The 19395-nt window shown below is 43.3% G+C and overlaps 1 protein-coding gene across 1 annotated transcript; it reads left to right on the top strand.

Moving 5' to 3' along the window:
* Positions 1 to 1719: 1719 nt before the first annotated feature.
* IFNAR1 (interferon alpha and beta receptor subunit 1) lies at positions 1720 to 18574 on the top strand. Its single transcript, XM_072419566.1, has 6 exons — positions 1720 to 1876; positions 10051 to 10171; positions 12265 to 12434; positions 14293 to 14423; positions 15938 to 16088; positions 18453 to 18574. Exons 1-6 carry the CDS (start codon positions 1810 to 1812, stop codon positions 18572 to 18574), a joined length of 762 nt encoding a protein of 253 aa, XP_072275667.1. The 5' UTR covers positions 1720 to 1809.
* The last annotated feature ends 821 nt before the right edge of the window (positions 18575 to 19395 follow it).

The raw sequence follows: 19395 nt of genomic DNA, 5'->3' as shown, positions 1-19395 counted from the left end.
AGATGTACAGTGATAAATCACAGATCAGTCTGCGTTACAGTGATGGCCTCATCTCAGCCTAGACAAATCCCTGAACACAGACCGCATTGTGCTAATAAAACCTTCTGCTTCTTTGAAAGCAGATATTGTTGCTGTGTATTGCGTCAGAAATGAACACTTACCACAAGGTTCTCTATAAGAATAAGAAAGCAAAACTCTGCCGTATTTAGTAAATGATAGCTGTTGATTGTCACTTAGTTGTCTACTTGGTATTCATAAGGAAGTGGTGAGCAGGTGACAGTCGGCCTCGTCTACAGAAGGAAATATATTTGCCATGTTTTCATGCAATTTAAAACATTTTGCTGCTTGTATAAAATGTGCTGCTCAGATAATTGTGTGAGATTGTTTTCAACTTGATATATAGATGTGGTAGAGAAAACCTGCAGGAAGCATACAACTTCATCAATAATATGTAATATCAATGGAATAAACCATTACAGCACAGGACTGGCTGCTGATTGGACAACAGGACACCAATATGCTCCCCAAGCAAGCTTCCTATGTTGGGCTGACAACACTGTACAGCCAAGGCAAGTTTTGGGGTAGGTCTGTTGGCATGCTATGCAGGTGTGGCCCCCACTTTATATTTGCCCCATTTTATCTAAAACAGTTCCTAGTTATAGTGCAGAGCCATTGATTGGTATTGGCACCCAGAACACAGGGCCGCCATCAGGGGTACCGGGTTCAGAAAACTTGCGGAACTTTAGGACGTGGCAGAGGGGGAAGGAAGTTTAGCAAGCATGGGGCCCAGATATTTCTGATGACCGTCATGTCTAGACAGCACCATGAACCACTAAAGGGGCCAATCAACTGATCTCAATGAACTGTCATCGGTCCTATGAGCAGGAACCATGTGCCAAATGCTGGACTGATTATCATAGGAAGCTCCATCAGGTATCGTTATCTTTTGGCAGATCAATTGGTGAAGCGATGCAACATATTCAGGTTTTGCAATTATTTCCCAATCACCAGACTTCAGACCCTTGCGAGGTCCCAGACAATCAACCGGTTTGCTCCACCCTATAACCAGCCCATGGACAGAGCAGAATGAGGAGCTCATCACTCTTCTGCTTCTCCTATCACTGTCCAATCAAAGGCTTGGGGCAGCCTGGAGGAAGTGGGTTGCATGATGCTGGTCATCACACTAATGACACCTAGTGGCAGATAACAGTACTTCTGAGATATCTCTGGATTGAAGGTGAATATTACACCAATATACTATATTGCAACTTAACACGTCCCAGGTGTGCTAGCTGCATTTGTTTTATTTCTCTTTATCCGATGACAGAATTCCTTCCCTAGGTGACAACCTCACATACAGAACTGCACTCAAAGCAGCGTTGTCACCCTAGGGCAAAAGTGTGTAAAAAAAGTGTGCTGGGGAGAACACTTTGGAACAACAGAACAGAAGACATGCAGTTCTCAGGGTTTCTGTTGGGATCAATAGGTATTCTTAAAATTTGTATATCAAACCCCTCATTTAACACAGAGTCTGTGGCCAATCACCACCATACTATTGGTTTTATTACATGAAAGAGACATTTGTCTCACTACAGGAGCCATTTTCTTGAAGCCAGACTCCTTATTCTGAGAGTTGGGCTTAGGCAAAATGGCCGCCGGCGTAGAAGAAGGCGGAGACAAACAGGAAGTGAGGGGCGGGCGCTTGGAAGTGACAGACAGAAAGTGGGCGGGGCGTTGTAATGGCTTGCGGGTGATCAGGCTGATGTGAACCGACCTGGAGATGTGAGAAGACGGGGAAGAGACGAGATCATGGTCAGGGGCACCGGGCTCCTCCTCCTGATCCCCCTGCTGGTCGGGCTGGGGTCGGCAGTGTCAGGTCAGTGTGTACTGCTACTTTCTGCTCTTTGCTGATCCAATGCAAAAATAACAGTGACACCGACATGTGTTCTTTATTCTTCGCTGTGTTACCTGCACTGATAACTGATCTGTATTCCCTGGTGTCCCCAACACTGATTTCTGTTATCCAGTGTCCCAATACTGACTCCTCCCACCACCCGCCTTTATATGGTGACGTCATGTCAGTTCCTCATGGGCGGTGCCTACCATGGGCGGAGCAAAACCAGTCATCAGTGTCTTTGCTACACCCAGCCCGGAATGCTTTGATGCTTCCACCTGGCTTCCCTATAACTCACCCCACCCCATGACCTCCCCATCACCCCTCCCCCCGTGTTCCCCCCTGTCACCCCACCCTGTGACCTCCCTGTCACCCTACCCCATGACCTTCCTGTGACCTCCCTGTCACCCCACCCCATGACCTGTAACCCTACCCTGTGAACTAGCTGTCACCCCACCCCAGGACTTACCTGTCACCCTACCCCAGGACCTTCCTGTGACCTCCCTGTCACCCCATGACCTCCCTGTCACCCTGCCCCCCCCCCACATTACCTCCTGTACACGCCCGCAACCTGGTGACCTCTCTTCTGCTTTTCCCCCTGGTGACCCCCCCATCATACCCCCTGCCCCCCAGTGACCTCTCCCACCCCCACAGATCTCCCTGTCTCTTTTCATCCCCTTTTCCCATTCCCTTGTTAATCTCCTTTCTGTCCCCCTCAGTTATCTCCCCCCCAGCCCACCTGTTGACCTCCCTGTCACTCCCTCCCAGAGACATCTCTGCCACTCCCTCCCTTCTCCGGGTGACTTCCCTGCCTTTTGTCCCTCCTGAGACCCCATTTCTTGCCCCCCCAGTGACCTCCCTTTTATCCCCTTATTACCCCCTTGAGACCTCCCTTCCTCTGTGGCCCCCTCTGTGACCTCCCTGTATCTCCTGTTACCCCATAGTCTGGTAGATGTATTGGGGGCCACATTCGGTGCTTTGATTACAAATAAAGGGACCCCAGCTGCTCTCGAGTGGTCCAATAGACAGCCTTTATTTCCCAGCCTTACCGTTGCATTTCTTCCTGCGCTTCCTGCATGGACATTTGTCCTGCTTTGTGCATTGAACGCAACTCCGTCCTATTGCTTCAGTGGGACCCCAGAAAGTTCTATGCAGGGAATGCCCAGCTCCAGACAAACCTATAGAAATATTCGTATTTCTCCAGTCCTGACACCTGCATTCTCAGCATTTATTGAAGACGCCGAGCACCGGCCTGTGTATATACTCGAATATAAACCGAAATTTGGTTTATACTCGGTCACACCACTGAATGTTGTCATCTAATAGAGGTGCCAAGTATATGAATGGGAACAGCAAACATATTTTATTATTAATATTGTTATTATTAGGATTTATATATAGCGCCAATAAATTAGGCGGCTCTGTACACATAATTGATCCCAATTATAATCTGGGAGCAAATAAAAATGAAAAGGGAGGCAGGGAACGTTTTTGACTTCCTCAAAAAATGTTGAATATTTTTGTGTTTGTTGCTTCTTGGTATCTGAGTCGCCTCATTTTGACCCTTGCGTGCGAGTTCCAGTATTCTCACTATCGTGTAGCAGGCACTCTGTGCCCACAATCACCCCATGGCGTCTGGCCTTTCGCTGTGGTGGCTTTTGCTGCGTTATTTTACAACCTTTTTTTTCACCACATTTTCAAGGCTGCTGAAAATATAAACTACAACATATTTTTTTATATATAGCTGTGGGAGCCACACTGAGCAAGAACTCTCACTTACAGTGAATGCTAAGAAATGACTGCACAGGGTACTGATTTCTTTTTTTAAAGACGAGGAGTAAATGGATTGCAAAATATTAATATTAATAAACAGGATTTATATAGCGCCAACATATTATGCAGCGCTGTACATTAAATAGAGGTTGTAAATGACAGACAGATACAGACAGACACAAAAAGGAGAGGACCCTGCCCCGAAGAGCTTACAATCTAAGCACTGAAGTATCACACAATAGGAGGGGGTGTATGAAATGGTGGGAAGTAGTGAGGATTTAGGGGACAGAAGAAGATGGGGAGGCAAGTTTGAAAAGATGGGTTTTGAGGGCTCTTTTAAATGAGCAGAAAGTAGGAGCAAGCCGAATAGGATGGGGAAGACCATTCCAGAGAGAGTCGGGGCAGCTCTAGAGAAATCTTGGAGCCGTGCATGTGATGAGGTTATGAGTGAGGAAGTCATTAGTAAGTCATTGGAGGAGCGGAGAGAGTGGCTAGGGGAGTATTTTTCTATCAGAAAGGTAAGTGGGACAAATATGGCAAGCCTTAAAATTGCATTTGCCTGTAAAAATACAATACTCAAACAGGTGATGGTTTGAAATCCTCACAGCTGAGCGATTTTTAAAAAAAGCAAAACTTTCACTAAAAGAAAAACAAAACTTACCTTTACTTCTAAGTCCAGCGATGTCCTTGGGTTCCCTGTTCTTTCCAGGGCTTGCTGGTCCATCCAGCGCTGCCATCTTTTTTTTTTTTCAACACTTACAACACTCCACCTTGCACATCGCAGGTGTAATCTCACTGCACATGCGTAAAATCAGGCACCCACATTGCGCAGAAGGAGCAGCTATTATAATGAATGGAACCCATGCTGCCATGTGAATCCACCTGTCCATGTACCACTATGGCACTGCCAGCTTCTTTTGCTCCTCTTCCTTCTTCCGAATCATTGGCCATCGTGATTGGCTAGGCTGGGATGATGCAGCTGCCTATTGTAAGATCAGGTGACCTAGGATGATGAACCCAGAAGAAGGGGGTGCCCAGTGTCAATTCTACGCCAGAACAAAGGAAGATGGGACAGCACGGGTCTAACTGGACTAGCATCACAGAGTAATCGACGGTTTCCATCTGAAAAGGTAAGTATTTTGTTTTTACTGTTACAAAGGATCAGCCTTGTTTTCTTTTCGTGTTTGGCATTAGCAGCTCAAAACCAAATGAGCATACGAAAAACCAAACATTTACACATGCGCACACCACATCAAAGTGACCTTCTTAGCCTTGGATTGGTCACATGATCTCGAGCTACCAGGGTCATTGTGGACATTTTACATCATTAGAGATTTCATAGAGCCTGGTGTAATTAGCCATACATACCCTGTCTGGTGAATGTTCAGATAGCCGAAAGTCTATAACTCCTCTCCAAGGCTAATTGGGTGAATCTAATAAACTATTATCATCTTCCATGCACATGTTTTGGGGCGTTGCCCACCATTTCTGGACTCTACTTGATACAGAATTTATCGCATGCCAGCCGCTCAATCCCCTTGCTTATTTTAATTTCAGTTTGTTTTGTTGGTAGCTGAAGGGAAAGGAAATGTTTGTTTGATTGCACCCTTTGGTTCATTCTTGTTCAGCAACTTCAAAGAAAAGTATAATAAAAATATTGCCAGCGGGTGGGCTTTTTGTTGGATTGCAGAAAAAACATGCAATGTATCTGCTGCAACAAACCGCTTTAAGTTAAAGAGACCCTGTCATTCCTAGGTACCCTGAAACTGCACACTTTTCCCAATTCCAGAGTTGCAGCCTCCATAGGATTAAATTCAGGCAGTAATTTTTGGCTGTTTGATTCCATTTTCCCGCCCTAAAAACAGTTAACATTGAAACAAACAGGTGCGTGAGTTGCTTTTTACTACTCTTGCAAACTTTTTTTAAAGTGGAACTAATCTTTGCATCAGGCAGGGTTTTATTGCCGTAAGGGACAGGTGATGGTATACATTCATTTTCCTGATTTCTCCCTTAAAATTTCATAATTGATGAGCTGCATATACACCGGACACATGGAACATCCCGGATTTCCCTGCAGCTGCTAGGACTGAATGAGCTCCTGCGCATGAAGATCAGAATGAGGAAGAGAAGCAGGAAGATGACAGCACCCAAGATGGAACAAGGACAGGTGAGTATCCCCCGGGTTTAGTTACGCTGTAAGCTTCTGCACTTTCAGGCATTTTAGATCAGTGCTCCCCAACCCCCAGGCTAATAGCGGCGGAGGCATGGACGGCTCTCCTTGCACTGCTAGCACGGGAACTGCTGGGAGTGGTGGAGCGGTGTATGTGGGGCTTGCACTTCTCTGTCGTTCCCGGCGACTCCGCTGCTTGACAGCACTCCAGCTTTCCTACTCTGCTCTGCTATTCTCAGCCGGTGTGCCGGTTGGAGGCTGAGCTGCTGGGGGTGGCAGAGTAGGCTGTTCACGTACCGGGCCGTGGTAAATTTTGTGGTGTGTTGCCGGGCCCACTGTTGGAAAGGTTGGGGACGATTGTTCTAGAGCAGGGGTCCCCAATCCCCTGTCCATTAGTGGGGGGGTGCACCGGCCAGAGGCGCGGACCATATCTCCCGGAGACATCACAGATCGCAGACTCAGGGTGGTGTCAGCCACTCCCCCATCGCAGGTCTGAGCGTGAGTTGGTGGGTTCTGGTATCATGATGTCACTTTGGGGAGAAAGTTTCTTCCCCTTTAAGTGACACATGGCTCCCCGCACATGCACGGTCCGGAGTTTGTGCATTTAGTGGTCCGTGAAATCCAAAAGGTTGGGGAACACTGCTCTAGAGAACTGGGAAAAAATTCACTGGTTTACATACAAGCCTGCAAAGAACAAGTTAATGCTGGCAAATGCTGACTGACAGGTTCTCTTCAATCGGTGTTCAACCCATAAATTTTAAGCTGGGTGGGAAGAAATTGTAGGCGGGTGGCAAACCCCCAACCCAAAACCAGCCAGGTGGTTACTGAAAAGTGCAGGGTGGTGTGCCCAGCTAAAAGGGGCTAGGGAGAACACAGGATCTCAAGAATGTGAGTTATAAGCACCGAAGTAATTTTAAAATTAAAACAAAATTGTGAACATGCTTTCCCCACTTCTTAGATTTTAAGCTCTTCGTGGCAGTGTCCCCCCTCCTCCTGTGTCACTGTCATTTGCACCCCTATTTAATGTACAGCACTGCGCAATAAATTGGCTCTATATAAATCCTGTTGAATATTAACTCGCCCACACCTGAGGGCGCATTGACATCTTCACCCAGAGTTCTTCTGGGTTTCAAATCTTCGGCCATCCTGATAGTCCAGGCTGTGATGACATGGGGGAGCAGGAGGAGGAGAGGGCACACAGGCAGGTAAGGATTTATTGCAGAAGGGTCATCACCTGTCCCTTCCAAAAAAAACCCACCTGCACACATTTTTATTTTGGTTTAGTTCCACTTGATCATTTAGAGGAGCACGGCTTTGTACCCGTCAGGCGTTCTGTTTTGTGGCTGTGTTTTCAGGGAGTGGCTGTTTGCACAGTGCTTTCTTCTTTGCTAATAGAAATCCCCAGATGCCGGTTTCACTTTCTGTCTCACTGTTGATAAAGTCATGTAAAATGTTAAGTGCTGTCGTGATTTTTTTTATTTTTAACTATATAATTTCTATAGGGGGTGTACTTACTTTTTTTAAATGTCTGTATATACTAAAGTAACTTTTTATGACACATTTAACCTAGCATGAACTTATTGTTATTGTTCTTTGTTATTACATTCTCTATTTACTCTTCAGAAAAGATTGATAGAAAATTGAACTTTTCAAAAAAAAACATTTGCTGGTTAAAAAGCTCCCAATCCCTTCACAAACCTAGCCCAGTAAATTATTATTAATAAACAGGATTAATAAAGCATCAACGTATTACACAGTGCTGTACATTAAAAGGAGATGCAAATGACAGATACAGACAGTGACACAGGAGGAGGAGAGGACCCTGCCCTGAAGAGCTTACAATCTAAGAGGAGGGGAATTATCACAGGAGGTAAATATGGAATGATGGGTAAGCAGTGTGGGATTTATGAGATAGAAGATAGAAGAAAGGGTAGGCAAGTTTAGTTTTGATTGCTCTTTTAAATAAGCAGAAAGTAGGAGCAAGCCGAATAGGACAAGGAAGACCATTCCAGAGAGTTGGGGCGGCTATAAACAATCCTCCGCCATTTAGGATTCTTTCTTCTATCTGGTCCTGGACAGAACAGTGGGCGCAGCCTTCCTATTTCTTCTCTCTTCCGGCTTCTTCTTCACATCACTCCGAACTCACCCTACGCAGGAACAAAATCAGGTGTTTTCCTGCAAATTTTTTTTTTAAAAGTGCCAATCTCACACATGGGCATGAGAACATGAGAAATCGCCCGAGGAAACATGCCGGATCTTACGCATGCACAAAAAGAGCGACCCACAGCATCACGGGATATGTGATGTAAGTATCCCAGAAGCTGCAGGCTGTGGCAGAGACTTCTGTAAAAAAAAGTATTATTAAAAATAATTTTTTCAAATGCATTATATAATGTTAAAAATAGCAATAGGTCCGCTTTAATGCAGTGCAGTAATTCAACATTTTTGCAATGGGTCATGGTGCACGGGTTACACAATGCAAGGTGACGGGTGATAAAAGGGTCTGTTTAATCAGAACTAGTATTTAAATATTTGGTGAATGCAACTCGCTAATGTACTCTAAAGAGGACCTGTCACTAAGTCCCACCTGTGGTTATTACAGTGTCCCAGTCAGGGGCAGACATGCAGTGCAAAGTGTGGCACTGCACAAGAGGCCCCTGGACACTCCGCAGCCAGAAGGGTCCCCCACAGCAACATGTAAAGTCCTATGTCCATGTTCACACCTGCCCTTCTTCCCCCAATGTCCGACTCTTGTGTCCTTGGAACCCTGCCCAGCCCTTGGCACCTGGCTAGGGAAGCAATGTGTGTCCCCGGTCTGTGGCAGATGGAAAAAATTTCTCCCAGCAATCGCTGTACCAGCCGCATCTTCCTTTTATGACCGTTAAAGTTTGCAGGCTTTTCGCATTCCTGCTAACTGTGTGGGGATGACAGAAGCGAAAGGGGCCCACCCATCAGTTCTCCACAGGGCCCCACTATTTGCTGCATCTGCCATGACTTCATTGATTTGAAAGCGGGCAAGGATAAAGCTTTCGGTAAGCTGTCCAGCTCTTGTTGAAATCAACCACGGTAGCAGAGTCGGTGCAGATTTATGTACCCAGTCCAGGATAAGGGGGCACAAAAGGTACCTTCATATGTTGTGCCCATACGTAGGCCCTCTTTCTGTGCTCTTTGAATTGCCTAGGAATAGTAGAAGGAAGGCATAATGTATTGATGACACCTCATACTGTCCCTTCCCAAATACAGTTCTCTAAAAACCGTGACAAGACGGCAGTACCAACATTGGCTTCCCGTCCCACGTTCTCTCTACTTCCTGTCAATACTCCTTTTTATTGGAATTGGTCACTCCAGTAAAAGTCGATGGGGTCATTTTTTTGCTGCGTCTGAGCACTTGCTGAGGAAGTCTGCAGAACGTGCACTGATTGAAAGCGTTGATGTATCATTACCTCTTTAGGGAGCTACATCAGTCAGCGAGGACGTTTTCCGACATGGGGTTTCCTGTTTTTTGGCAAACATGGGTTTCTAGTGAAGATCATAGCAGTTTTTTTTAACACATTGTTCACGTTTTAATATAATCAGCAGGGCTGCCATCAGGGAAGGGGGACAAAGAGTACTTCTGTACCAGGCCCCCTACAAAAGAGCATGATATTTGCAATGCTTAAACTTTTATACATGGCCGAGGGGAGGCTCAGGACGTTTACCTGGAATGGGGCACATACATTTCTTATGGTGACTCTGGTTGTCCATATGAGAAATGCAGTCACCACTGTTATGCATGAAAGGAAATAGCTGCAAAAAAACTGCAAGGTATTTCATATAAAATGAGAATATGAATTCATTGCTCAACCCAGAATTTTTTTTTAAGCCAAAGAAGAAATTGTAAGCAGGTTACACCCCCTGTATTTTCACCTACCTCATCAGTCAGTGATTACTGAAAGTTGACGGGTGGTGCACCCAACTAAAAGGGGCTAGGAAGAACTCCGCAATTGCTTTTAGTTTTGAGTTGGCGTCTACGTTATTCTTGCAGCTTCTGGAGTTTCTAAGTTAAATGCAGCTCAGCTTGTACAAAGCTTCTATGTGCATTTGGGGTTTTACCCCCATAATCCTTGCTTCATCTGCGCCTAGCAGCTTTTATTGCTCCTCACGTTTTCAGTCTCTTCCTTCAATGGCGGGCTTCTACTTTCCATGAATAGAAGATATCTTATCCTTTTTTCAGATTTGGAACCACCAAAAAACCTTCGGATCATAAATGAAAAAGAGAAACTTACAGTAACCTGGGACTGGATGAATACGAGTCCTGACGATGTGAACGTTAACTTTACTGTGTTTTATCAAGAGTGTGTTAAGTATAATTGTTCTGATAGTGTGCAGTATTAAAGAACATCTGTAGCTACATAGTTACATAGTAAGTCAGGTTGAAAAAAAAAAGAAAAAAGTCCATCAAGTTCAACTTCTAGGGAAATAAACATATCCCAGATATAAAACGCTATGGACAGTTGCGTTGGAAAAATAATCACATGATACATAGGGGGGTGGGAGGTGGGTATAAGTACTAGTAGGCACTGACACTTAATATTTCAGATGTGAAGGTTTTACAGGATTTTGGTTTGATTTTATAGGAATATAAAATGAACCTTTTGGACATATTCAACATTTTTTTTTTCAAAGTGTCCTGTGTCTGGTTGGATTGCCCAGATGTCTGGCAAAGTTCTTCCATTGTATTGGTAGTATATTGGAGAAATGGCCCCTTATATTTGGTGGTTTGTGGAGAAGTGCTCCCTTACATAGGTGGTTGGTGGATAAGGACTGCCCCTTTACATAGGGGTTTAGGGGGGAGCACTGCCCTCTTACATAGGGGGTTGGGGGCGAAGCACTGCCCCCTTACATAGGTGGGCTGGGGGCGAAGCACTCCCCCCTTACATAGGTGGGCTGGGGGCGAAACACTGCCCCCTTACATAGTGGGCTGGGGGCGAAGCACTGCCCCCTTACATAGGTGGGCTGGGGGCGGCGAAGCACTGCCCCCTTACATAGGTGGGCTGGGGGCGAAACACTGCCCCCTTACATAGTGGGCTGGGGGCGAAGCACTGCCCCCTTACATAGGGGGTTGGGGGCAAAGCACTGCTCCCTTACATAGGGGGTTGGGGGCAAAGCGCTGCCCCCTTACATAGGAGGCTGGGGGCGAAATGCTTCCTATACTGTGTAATAAATCATTACTCTTAGTGGTTAATGGAAAATGGCCAATTACATGGAAAATGGCCAATATGGAAAAAAAACCTAAACATAGGCGGTGAGTGGAGACATGCCACCTTACTTTGGTGGTTAGTGATGAAATTTCCCATTATTATAAGAGTTAGTGGAGTTATTTCCTCTTAATTTGGCAATAAGTACAGAAATGTTTCCTTGTTATAGTGGGAAAATGCCCAATTATGTTTATGTCAGTAGAAGTATTGCCCTCTTGGAATAATTATACACACACACACACTCTGATCAGCCAATACATTAAAATCACTTATAATATTTAATAATAACAATATATAATCACTCTAATATTGTGTAGTCCCCCCTACTTGTGCTTCCAAAATACCTGTGACCCACTGAGATATGGTCCATGGGACCAAGATGTTAGCAGCATATGTTCTACTGCCTTTGCCAGCCTTTCCGGTAGTTCCATCCATCTCTTTGCCATTTACCAATGTACACGTATCCAGCCATCACATGTTCTAAATTAAAATGTGAACCATCAGCCCAGGTCGCCTTCTTCCATCGGTCCATAGTCTAGTTCTGTCACAAACTAGCATGGGTTGTGCATGCATCCCCATACACAGCAAGCACTGATAAACTGTGTACTTATGGCCACCATGTTTTTGCAACTTTGTACAATCATTTGAGCTACCCCTACTCCACATGCATCAGTTAGACTTGGGTGCCCATGGTCCTTGCTTGGACCACCTTTTAATAGGTACAAACCACTTCATACTGGGAACACCTCCGATTACCTGCAATTTAGGAGACGCTCTAACCCAGTCATCTAGATCCATTATAAACTGGCCCCTGTCGAATCGCTCAGATCCCCATTCCCTGCTTACCACAACCTTGACGGTCTCCATTGGAAGATAATTCATGTTATCCAGGTCACCTGTCAGTGGTTTTATTGTGTTGGCTTATCTATACAGTGTTAAACCCAGGCAATTGTAGGCAGGTGGCAGCCCCTGTATTGTCACCCAACTGTTCATTACCCTTCTAAAAACAGCCGGGAGGTGCACCCAGCTAAAAGGTGGTTGGGGAGAACACTATATATGTAGAGGTAACAAACCTTTTAGTCCTATATTGTGAAGAGTTAGCGGGGGGGTGGAAACAAACTCTAAAACTATTTGTGTGATAGACCATTCTAATTTTCCCATCAATTAATCACATTTCATATGGCTTGAAGGTTGGGGATGGCACCCAGTGAAATCCCAGGATGTGAACACATTGAAGAATACTATTGTATTATACCTTCTGAATTACCGGATATTACTGAGAATTACACGCTTCATGTGAGAGTTGAAACACATCATGGAAACAAGCAGTCTGATTCTGTTAGCTTCCAGTCCATGATCGGTAAGCATGCTCACAATAAATCAGGCATGATCAAACCATGGCCCGCGAGCCATATACAAAATTGTCCACTGGCAAAAAAGGGTCACCAACTACACTATTCCCACTGGAATTGAATGTAAAGTTTTCTTTAACTTTTGGGTAATGGCTTTACAAGTAATTTATATCAGTTCATACAAACACTCTCCATCTATTTGATACTTGCCGGGCGAATAAATGGAACCTCAGCACACAGTGTGGTACCAACACTCGCCACCACTACATTTGATTGCTAATAAGGGTCTGTAAGCCCAACGTCAATGTGAATATTTTTATTATTTAGTAGTCATCAGAGGGCGGGATTGCCAATGCAACCATCAGCAATCAAACAGCACCGAATAAGGGTTGTCACTTGGTGGTTTGGGGGGCAGTGATGCCCCCCGATGACCACCAGTCAATTAAAATGCCTACTGCAGCAGTCCTTACCAGTAGGCTTATAGTCAGTTTATGAACCATAGCAGCAATGATGACCTAGTAGGATTGTACAGAGTGGGAAGCAGCTGTCTGGTTAGTGAATTAAGGAACCTCCAAATCTAATTTGCCTTTGATTTTGGTTTGGTTGATCGTTGCTGAAAACAAAAAGAGTCTTTCATTTGCCACATTTTTGTTTACTACCTACATTGAAAACACAGCTTTCCACCATTTTGATCCTTTTTAAGTTTTCTGCAAAAAAAAATGTGGAATGTGAACTTTATGAGCCTACAACCACTGCAGTAAATTGCCTGTTTTGGCACCTGGATGTGCCAGACAAGCCAATAATTGTTGCCTAGTGAGTAAATTCCAACTCAGGTCAGAGCTGTTTCAAACTCGGAGCTCGGAATTTGAGCAATCTGAGTTCTAATCGAATATATGACAGGTATAGTAGTATGGCTTGGTCTGCCATCATGTCATTGATGGGTATAGTATGGCTCCGGTGGCTGGATTGGCTGAGCCCTACTATATCTTATCTATGGAAGAGCAAACTAGCTGTATCTATCATATAATATTAAAAAAGAAAAAAAAAGAGAGAGAAACAGGGTTTCATCAGCACATTTGTATGCAATATATTGAAAATAATATTTAGTAATATAAATGTTAAAATAATATGTTAAAATCACATACCAAAGTATAGGTTAAAACCTTCATGCTCATCACACAGAGGCCTCATTGGTCGTGGATGGGAATGCCTGTGCTATACACAAATCCACTTATTTGTTTCTCCTGCGACCCAAAATGGATGAGGGGTCACAGGAACATTATTAGGCAAAAGAACACATTCCTTTTACATATCGTCTCTTTCCCGACACGTTTAGCAAACTAGGCTTCCTCAGGGGTGTGTAGAGACTAAGAGATGTTCCATGAAATGGAGGGAAAAATCCTGATATTCACAGTTTTTTGTGTTGGATGAATTGCACATCGACCATCCAACGATGCTAACTGTTGACCCTCCAGCTGTGTTGGCTGAGCCCTACTTTACCTGTCATTGCCAGGTATGATATTGCTAATTAAATAAATGAATACAAACTCTGACCCAGAATATACAGATGTGGTCGGATCTCTCCATTAATTTCTCTGACTCTCAATTGTTTTCCATTCGGCTATTTGACAGGTATGATACAGCTAATAAATGAAATTCCAGTGATATAATAAATGAAATACCAATTCCAGCTTGGAATTTCTGAATCCAGCCGGACTTCTTTCATTTCTCCAACTTCCAGTACAAGCTGCCTGGACTGGTGTTTTGTAGTCTACATGAAGCTTAGTGATGTGGTGTGCATCATCTGAATTTTTTTATATTTAGTAAATAATATATGTTATATATTTATTTTGTCATATTTACCAGAATGGCCTCCAATCCCCAGTGTTGATTTGATGCCTCAGGAGTTCCTTGTTAGCGTTAAACTTATCACTCCGGTACATCCCTCATATGCAAACTATCACATAGTTCTTCAAAATATGAACAGCAGTACAGAGGTAAGTGTTCCTAGGGGTCTGCGATTTTCCCCAGAAATTTTTAAATTGGGTGGGAAGAAGCTGTAGGCGAGTGGCAGTGGTTGATCTGGTTGAGCAGCTGTATTGTGACCCAAATCTTCAGTAACCACCCAAAAACAGCCATGTGGTTACTAAAAAGTGCCGGGTGGTGCACCCAGCTAAAAGGGGGGCTGGGGGGAACACTGACCAATGTGAAAGTGGAAAAAAATTCACATAAATGAAATACTAAATTATCTAAATTTGTTTTTGAAAAAGCAGCCCTTATTTGTTATGAATAAACAACCCATACTCTTGAGCTCTCATGTGAGCTTGGGAAATTATTTGTAATTTTTGTAATTGCAATTGTTTTGTAAGTATAGTGGGTGTTTCATGTCATTATAGAGTATGATGTGGGCAAGTTGTTCAGTACCAAGCAGAAAGCAAAGGCAGCATATTTGTTGATCAAATATGCCTGCCCCCATGTAACTACTGCTTACAAACAATACTAAAGGAAGAAAGGTTTGTTGGCAAAAACTTTCAAACAAAACAGAGTTTACTAGAGGTTGTTGCATACATATTGACATGTTATTAAGTCATAAAAGATCCATGAAACAACATAAGGTCCTCAAACCCTGGTCCGCGGCCCACTGGGCTGTCTGACAGGTGGGCCATGGCTCTGGCCGGTTCACCCACCAGCGGGGTCACAACCGCCCACTCTCCCATCGCAGGGTTAGACTTGTTATGGGAGAGTGGGCGGGTTTTGGCATCATGACGTCACTATGGGGGACGTCTTCCTCTTTGAGTGTTATACACTTACCCATGCATGTGCAGTCCAGAGTCCGTGCATTTACGGGTCCGCGACCTGTGATCTGAACACAACCCGCCAACTCTCTCATAACAGGTCTAAGCCTGCGATGGTAGAGTGGGCGGGTTCTGGCATCATGACGTCACTATGGGGGAAGTGTCTTCCTCTTTGAGTGACATACACCTCCCCATGCATGCGCAGTCCAGAGTTAATTGGATCGAAAAGCAAAGAGAAATTTAAAATCTATCAATGTGTAATGGATGATATTACATCTTTAGAAATACATCTGCCTAGGCAGGTCAATAAGAACCTACAAAACTCTGCAATGGACTCCCAAGACAGTCCATTGCTATATCAGTTTGCCTATAGGATCCTTTACCTTTGTGCACTTGCTTTAATCTACACTCCAATCTACATCTACATGCTTGTATGTGAGTAGGATCAGGTGTTATACTTCCTGTTTAGTCTGGTTCTGCTTCTGTTACAAGAAAGATGTGGATCAGGAACATTTTGGGAACCCCGTAGGACCCGTTAATAAAGGCATAGCTCCATTCTTGTTGGCAATGTCGATGATACAATAAAGAAAAACTCTTCTGTGCCACTAACAAATTCTGAAAAAATTATTTCTGTGTATATATATGTTGTTTGTGTGGGGTGGGACCGACACGTCACGTAATCGGTTGTTGATCGCAACCTTCTTCCTATATTTTAGGAAAAGATCAGACCAAACTTGCACTCTTTTGAGATTTTGTACAAAGACCTCAAGGCTGATGCGTTCTATTGCCTGAGGGCTCAGATCCATGATATTCAGACAAGAAAGCTCAGTCCCTTCAGTGAAGCAAGATGTTTCACAGCTTTAAAAGGTAAGTTGTTGGTGACACGGGGAACGAAAACGGGTAAAGTAAATCTCATGCCAAACTTTTTTTTTTAGTAATGTGATGGTTCACCTTGACTTTTCGTAATGACTATTGCCACCAGGACAGATATTTGTAGTTGTCCCCAGAGACCATCAAACACCTTGTACATGCTCTTCACATCTATCATCTGGACTACTGTAACCTCCTCCTCTCTGGTATTTCACTAACCCGACTCTCTCCTCTACAATCTATTATGTATGCTGCAGCCAGACTCATCCATCCTTCCCTCCGCTCCTCCTCTGCTGCCTCGCTTTGTAGTTCTCTTCATTGACTTCCATTTCACCTTAAAATCAATTTCAATCTCTTGTGCTTTGCCTTCAAATCCCTCCACAGCTCTTTTCCCACTTACCATTCTGACCTGATAGAAACAATTCTCCCCTAGCCGCTCTCTGCGCTCCTCCAATGAGGTTCCTCAATCATAACCTCCTCACACACACGGCTCCAAGACTTTTCTAGAGCTGCCCCAACTCTGGAATTGTCTTCCTCGTCCTATACAGCTTTCTCCTACTTTCTGCTCTTTTGAAAGAGAACCCAACTTTTCAAACTTGCTCACCCGTTTTCTTCTGTCTTTTACCCTCACTACTTCCCATCACTACATATCTCCCCTCCTATTGTGTGATACTTCCCCCTTCTCTTAGATTGTAAGCTCTTCTGGGCAGGGTCCTCTCCTGGTGTCACTGTCTGTATCTGTCTGTCATTTGCAACCCCCTACCTAATGTACAGCACTGTGTAATATGTTGGTGCTATATGAGTCCTGTTTAATAATAATTATGAGAAGGTAGGTGAAATCTACCAGTGGGGACATTCATTCCAATGACAATCTAAAGGTGGGAACTTCTCTTTAATTTTTTACCCTTTAAAAATTAAACTGATAAGTTGTAAATTTTTTTTGGCTGTAGATAATAGGTATGTATAGTTTGCAGCGGCCTTATCTTTTAAATAATGCAAAAGAAATATGAATTGTGCGCTAGTTTCAGGTTATAATCAGACTGGTGGTGAGGTTGTGGTGCAATTTCTGCTTCCTCATGCCAGTGATCCCCTGCCTCTGGGAAGTGCTCAACCTGTAAATTATTGTAAGCAGGATGGGAGGAAATTGTAGGCAAATGGTGGACCCTGTATTGTGACCCAACTCATAAGTAACCACCCAAAAAACAGCCAGGTGGTTACTGAAAAGTGCCAGGTTGTGCACCCAGCTAAAAGGGGCTGGGGAGGACACTGTAGGTTCTCCCATCAGCTCTATAGAAAATGAATGCTGGTCCTTTAAGTGTCAGTGATCGAGCGTCAAGGTTCCAGCTGCAGGGGAACGTGGAAGAGCGCTCAATCCCAAACTAGGCCTGAACCTGCCCTTATCGGTTTCATACATGGTGTATATTGTTGAATATTTGCAGCTATCATCTTCTTATTCTATGCTCATAAAACACTTATTTTATCGTTTAGTTTAAGGCTCAAGCTTAAAATTCCCATTTTTAGCTCTTTATAGAAGCCACTTTATTTGTATAAATAAATAATAGCATTTATTTGGCAAAGCAGTTGGGTAGGTAAAAGAGCAGATTTAAGGAAATGAAGAATAATAAAATATATATTTATGGGAAAGGGTAATGGTAAGGTCAATAAATTGTCTCCAGAACAGGTGACTTTATTAGACAGTTCTTAGACTTTCTACACAATAATACAATAATGGAAAATCGGGTTTACCAATTTACAAAATGTCAATTACGGTTAGTATTTTTACCTTTTAAACAAATTTTTAGCTGTATATAAAATTTAAAGAGCAAGGTCAATGCAGCAGCATTTACATTGATTAAAATCTGCAGTTCATCCTATTCACAGCTGCAAATGTCTTGTACACAAGTCAGATGATTGTCATGTGAATATCGCTTCAGGGCTAGTATAAGTGTGACGTGTGTTAAGCGCTTGTCCGACAGATTTATGAACAATTATTCTTCGTCTCGGTGCTAAGCAAGTGCCACCATCTTTGGTCTTCTTTTGTGGTCTACTTGCTACATCAGCTGATCTCGTACAAAAAAAAAAGTCAATTAAATTTTTACTTCACGTATAAGAGTTGTCTACGTAAAGTAAAAATTTTTTAGTTTAAGTTTAAGTCCTTTTTAAGCTGCATTAACTCTTGTAAAAATGTATTTTATAGTGTACAAATCATCTCACAAACTTCGAATTATATTCATTTTTTCATCTTTATAATTTTTTATGTTTTATGATACGGTTATTGGCCGTCTGCTTTACTATACAGAAGAGGATTATAAGTACAAAATGAATAGAAGTAGACTGATTGGTTTCTATCTCATTTTCCAGGTCTTCCAGAAAACCTACGAGTGGAGGGAGTAAACACAATATACTTGCTGAAATGGGACTGGGACTATGAAAAGTATCCAGATGTGACATTTTCTGTGAAGAGAAGGTACAAACCTTGCTAATGGTTATTTGAAGCTTAACTCCAACTGGTTTTTGAAAAGGTCCCCATAAGGACCTTCAGGCTGCAATACTCTTGCAGTGTTTCTTTTCCAAACCTAATCCTCACAGTATGGGCCTAATTTATTAAAGCTCACCAAGACTGGAGAAGAGACTATAATGGGGGAATCTGCGTGATCCAGCAAACCTGGAGTGGATCTGGTCCGGGTTTTAAAACATTTGCCAAATAGCAAATAAGAAACTATTTACAGGTTAGCTGGATCCCCCGGGTTCCCCCATGATAGTCTGTCTTCTGCAGTCTTCAAGAGCTTTAATAAATCAGGCGTGATGTGTTTAGTCACAGCAATTAGATGTCTAAAGTCTTCATAGTGGGCCTGATTTATTAAAGTTCTCCAAGGCTGGAAAGGTTACACTTTCACCAGTAAAGCTTGGTGATCCAGCAAACCTGGAATGGATCTTGTCCAGGATTCAAAACATTTGCAAGCAAAGAGCAAATGACTGAAGAAATCCATTCCAGGTTTCCTGATGAAAGTGTATCCTCTCCAGCCTTTGGAGAGTTTTAATAAATCAGGTCCAATGTGTCTTCAGTCTTCCCATATTAATATTATTAACACAGGAGACTGAGGACATACTGTGAGTTTAATGATGCAGGGACAGCACTGATTTGATCACATCAGTGTCACACTCTGTGTCAAACTCCAAGCTCACCTATTTACCTAACCAATAAAATTGGGTAAAATGAGAGAAACGATTATTATAACATACTGAATCCTGTCAAGGAGCTGATTCTGCCAAATAAAACTTACACATTATTAAAATCAGTTTT

Source organism: Pyxicephalus adspersus, chromosome 1, assembly GCF_032062135.1.
Source record: "Pyxicephalus adspersus chromosome 1, UCB_Pads_2.0, whole genome shotgun sequence".
In the NCBI taxonomy this organism is placed as follows: domain Eukaryota; kingdom Metazoa; phylum Chordata; class Amphibia; order Anura; family Pyxicephalidae; genus Pyxicephalus; species Pyxicephalus adspersus.
This window is presented reverse-complemented; position numbering and strand designations above follow the sequence as displayed.

Bases quoted from the DNA above. Each gene is read 5' to 3' on its own strand.
- IFNAR1 (XM_072419566.1), top strand. From the start codon at position 1,810: ATGGTCAGGGGCACCGGGCTCCTCCTCCTGATCCCCCTGCTGGTCGGG. The intron at 10,172-12,264 runs GTGTGTTAAGTA...TATGGCTTGAAG, and splicing joins TTTACTGTGTTTTATCAAGA to GTTGGGGATGGCACCCAGTG. The intron at 12,435-14,292 runs GTAAGCATGCTC...CATATTTACCAG, and splicing joins TAGCTTCCAGTCCATGATCG to AATGGCCTCCAATCCCCAGT.